This window comes from Emiliania huxleyi (genome assembly GCF_000372725.1).
Source record: "Emiliania huxleyi CCMP1516 unplaced genomic scaffold EMIHUscaffold_899, whole genome shotgun sequence".
Lineage (NCBI taxonomy): Eukaryota > Haptophyta > Isochrysidales > Noelaerhabdaceae > Emiliania > Emiliania huxleyi.
Genome location: NW_005195308.1, coordinates 85 through 4,400, shown reverse-complemented (window position 1 = coordinate 4,400; position 4,316 = coordinate 85). Strand labels below are relative to the sequence as shown.

Sequence of the window (4,316 nt, the reverse complement as noted above, 5' to 3'; positions counted from 1 at the left end):
TTACGGATGTCTTGGCACCAGCTGAAGGCTTCCCACACAGACAACAAAAACAACGTGCTCTCTGTGTGAATCAGACGCACTTGCCTTCGGGGGCAAGTGCCAAATCCCTCTGTGCTTCTTTCACAGAGGCAGGACAGTCAAGAAAAACGTCGTCTCGGCGCTTGTCGGCCGGAGTCGTGCAAAGAAAAACGTCGGCCCTACCCGGTAGTCGTGCAAAGAAGTGCGCGATGGTCGCGCACGGCCCCGTGCTTCGCACGCTCTACGGCTCGCTGCTTCGGACGGCACGATCGATTGAGGCCCTCACCAACAAGCATAACGCGCACTTTGTCGGGCAGGTCCTGCGGAGGTCGACGATCAAGCAGTTTGCTGAGGCCTCTCTCGTGTCGCTCGTCTCGAAGCCCTTCTCTGCGGCCGACGGCTCGAGCCCGGCGTCGCTCGTGCGCGAGGCTTTCCGTGGCAGAGGCCGGCACCTCGCTGCGACCGAGGCGCGATCCACTTGCCCGCCGTCGCATTCGCTCGACGACGCGTTCGCCGCCCTCCGCATCGGGAACGATATCTTGTCGTGGCTCCGCCTGAACGGCACGCTGCACAGGCTGCACGAGACCGATGCGGACGTGCTGGAGGGCGCCTGCGCCATTGCGGACGCGTTGCGCGGCGACGGCGAGCATTGCCTGCGCGGAACGCTGGCCGAGATCGAGCGCTACGCCACCGAGGCAGCCGATTCTTGTGTGAAGTAGCTCGGAGATCTCTCGGACCCAGCCGCCAACTTGCGAGTAGGTCGAGTCGCTGCTCGAGGCGGACAGCGTCGCGCGCGGCGAGGTGAAAGGAGGGACGAGCACGCACACACCGAGGCTCACACACTTTCAGCGGCCCTCGGCGCCTCGGTTGCAGGTGGAGGACCTGCTTGAGATTGCCGACGAGGTCAAGACGCTGCTTGAGGCGGACGGGGCGAGGCTCGCGGGCGATGCGGCGGGCCGGCTCCGGACGCTGCAGCGCATCAACACGATCCTGTACGACAAGCTCGGCCTCAAGGGCCACTACGGCTCGGGTGACTTTGCGGACATCTCCCGCGGCAGCGGCATTGACCAGGCGCTCGCGCGGCGGCGCGGGCTGCCCATCGCTCTGTGCGTTATCTACCGCGCGGTCGCGTCGCGGCTCGGGCTGCCGGTCCAGGTCACAAACTTCCCGAACCACGTGCTGCTGCGCCTCGAGACGGAGGGCGAGGGAGCGGTGCAGACGGCGGAGGGAAGCGAGGCAGAGGCTGGCGCGGGCGTCGACGTCTCTGCCGTGACGGGCCTCTTTGTCGCCGACTACGGCCCGCACGGCCCCGAGGTGGTGGACGTGCAGGTGGGGCGCTATTGGGGCGAGGTGCGGCTGGTGGCGACCAAGGTCACCGGCGACGCGCACGTCCCGGTGAGATCGCCCTTTTCACCAGAGACCTCCCGCAGAGGGTCGAGACCGCCAGAGAGAATCTGAGATGGTCAGAGATGACCGGCGACGCTCGCGAGATCACCCGAGACCACGCTGGGGGCGAGCGTGGGTGCCGAGAGGCCGCGACTCGATGTAGGCGGGGCAGCAGAGCTGGTGGGCGAGGCTGGCGGCGGGCGACGGCGGCGCAGACCCCCCTGTGGGCGTCGGGGCCGAGGCGCTGCCCCTCGTGCCGCCCCTTCCCTCGAGCGCGCCTCTCAAGCTCGAGGCGGGCGTGCAGCTCGCCGACGAGGGGTTCGTTAACCCGCGCTGGGAGGAGGGAGCGAGCCTCGAGGCGACGGCGGCGAGGGGAGAGGAAAAGAAGTCACACACACCCGCACCTCGAGCTCCGTGCGCACGCGCTTGCAGGTGCGGTCGGCGAGCAGCCTGCTGCTCACCTTCGGCGAGGCGCGAGGCAGCGATGCGGCCGCGCCGCCGCTGCTGTTTGAGCGGTGCGACCCGGCCGGCCTCTGGTTTGTCGACGCGTTTCGCGGGGGCGCGCTGCTCCCGCCGCAGGTGTGCGCCGAGATCCTGGCGCGCACCGGCATGCCTCCGGACCAGCACGCGGGCTGCTTGGAGCCGGCCCCGCCGGCGAGCGTGTGGGCTCGCATGACCCGCAACTTGTGGGCGGCGGCGCGGCGGGGCGGTGACGAGACGAAGGCGGTGTTTTGGGAGGGGGCTGGCTGCGGGCTCGACGAGGCTGCAGGTAGAGCGAACTGACATGCCCGGTTGTACACTTGCGACACTTGCGACGCCACCGCCCCTCGTGATTCCCGCGCGAGCCGTCCAGTTCGACAGCTCTTCTCCGATATATGCCGTGTCTGACAATTTAAACCCCCGCACAAAAAACGCTGGTTTTTTTACTACAAGATTAAATCAACATTACATGCACATGTGCATGTGCATGCACGTAAACCCCCGGCCCCGCACACAACACGCTGCTTTTTTCACTACACGCGATCAAGGTGCGGCTCTCATGCCACTTTCGGGGGGCAAACCCTGCCCGGCCCCTAGAGCCCCAGGTAAGGCCCAGGTGTGGCCTAGGGCATCAGAAGGGACCAAGAGGAGTCCAGGCTGAGCCATAGAGCCCATGTCTTCGCCCCCGATGGTCGCGTTCAAATGCCCGGAACGGCCGTTGCAGTGGTGTCCGGCCGGCGCGATCACCGAGCTGTGACGCTCAGGGAAGCCTGATGAGGTGCTGGTTTCTTTGCCCAGGGCTGGCCTACGGCCCGTGCTGGATCAGCTGAGCAAGGTTTGGGGAGAATCCCCCATTCAGATCTTCAGATATTTTGACGGATGACCGAAAATGGGCAAAAACGGGGTGATTGAGACACACATGTCACATCAATCTATGTGGCTGCTAAGTGCTATTCTGCTGCAACCATGTTCGAGCGAGCTCGCCGAGCCCGGGGTCTGCCTCGCACTTTGCGGGATGGTAAGCGCGTCTCGCCAGCACTGGACTCGCGAACGGAGTGGCCTGCTTGCGCTTGCTCGCCGACGAGTGGCCTGCAACCATGCTGCCCAGGTGCTCGGGCCGCAAGTGCGAGAGGGAGCACCAAGCGGCGCGCTCGCAGAGGGGTGCGAGTAGGGCCTCATGGAAGCCCTTCGCGCGCTGCGTGGTTAGCGCTCGAGCAATCTCGCTGGCGACAGCGTGCGACATGCGTAAGAGTGGCCAGACGACCGCGGTGAGAGACCTGTCTTCGGCCGAGCGGCATCGTGTCGTGATGTTTAGAAAGCACGTGCGCTCGTGGGCAAAGTAGGAGGTGCTGGGGTGGTGAATGGTGCTGGCGATGATGTGCGACTCATCGGCCGAGTAAGCGTTGAACAGCGCGCTCCACGGGCCAGTGAAGAAGACATCGTCCTCAATCTGCCAGGCCCGATGGCAGGACGTGTGGCTGCGCAGTAGCCACAAAACAAAGGCAGCCTTCGAGTAGCCCACGAATTTTCCGCCAAACAGGCCCCATGGCGAGCTGGGCACGACTAGCGGCTGCCTGACGAGGCGCACATTTTTTTGCGGCCGCAATTTGGCCACCGCCTCGCCAGTCGGTGTATGATTGCGACCATGGAGAACGTAAACCATGCGGTCGCCTGCACTTGCCACCAGCGCAGCCAGTCGAGCAAGCCGGCATCCGTGCTCTAGGGAGCGCGTGATGTACGCGATGCATTCGCCGGAGCGCCCCATCGCCGGCACAGCTCCATCCATGTCTGATCGGAAGTGCCCGCCGCCGCCGCGCACGTTCGTTGGGCATATGCCGGCCAGGGTGGCCAAAGACGACGTCACCGCCGACACACGCGACTCGCAGCTTGCTTTGGTGTCCATTGGCGGAGTGCACCGATTCCAGCCATCTGCAGCGACGCCAAGTAGGGCAAAGAAGCATGAGCCTGGGGCCCGGCGGACAACGTTTCGCAGACTGACCGATGAGTCGCCTGAGCTGACTGGAGTGGAGGATCCCACGCAGATCGACGATCCGGACGCGGCTGCCAGCAAGGGCGTGTCGGTAACACGTCAGCGTGAGCTCGTCATTTGCGTGGTGGCGACCGTGCTCATCGTTGCTGCTGGCTGTGTCGGCACGCCAGTGGTGCTCATGCATTCACCCCTCTCAGCCCCATCGAGCGATCGAGCACAAGCGGTGCACGAGACCCTGTTGGCGCCGCCACCCATACCGCCACCGCCGCTACCGCCGCCGCCTCTTCCGCCGCCCTCACCGCCGCCGCCCTCGCCGCCACCTTGGCCTCGGCCGCCGCCTCCGTCGCCCTCTCCTCACCCTCCACCCGCTGCCTACGTGCGTCCCACTCCCATAGCTCAATTCTCCGGCAACGACTTGCTGTTCCCCTCCCCTGGGGAATAC

General features: G+C 65.4%; 2 protein-coding genes across 2 annotated transcripts; one reads left to right on the top strand and one right to left on the bottom strand.

The window, feature by feature from the left end:
- Positions 1–227: 227 nt before the first annotated feature.
- Positions 228–2,187, top strand: EMIHUDRAFT_121482 (hypothetical protein; the record flags this gene model as incomplete). The annotated part of the gene is made up of 4 exons (XM_005757881.1): positions 228–728; positions 778–819; positions 892–1,413; positions 1,837–2,187. The coding sequence occupies 4 exons, from the start codon at positions 228–230 to the stop codon at positions 2,185–2,187; spliced, it is 1,416 nt and encodes a 471-aa protein (XP_005757938.1).
- A 640-nt stretch (positions 2,188–2,827) lies between these two features.
- EMIHUDRAFT_250284 (hypothetical protein) lies at positions 2,828–3,787 on the bottom strand (the record flags this gene model as incomplete). The annotated part of the gene is made up of 1 exon (XM_005757880.1): positions 2,828–3,787. One exon carries the CDS (start codon positions 3,785–3,787, stop codon positions 2,828–2,830), a length of 960 nt encoding a protein of 319 aa, XP_005757937.1.
- Between the last annotated feature and the right edge of the window lie 529 nt (positions 3,788–4,316).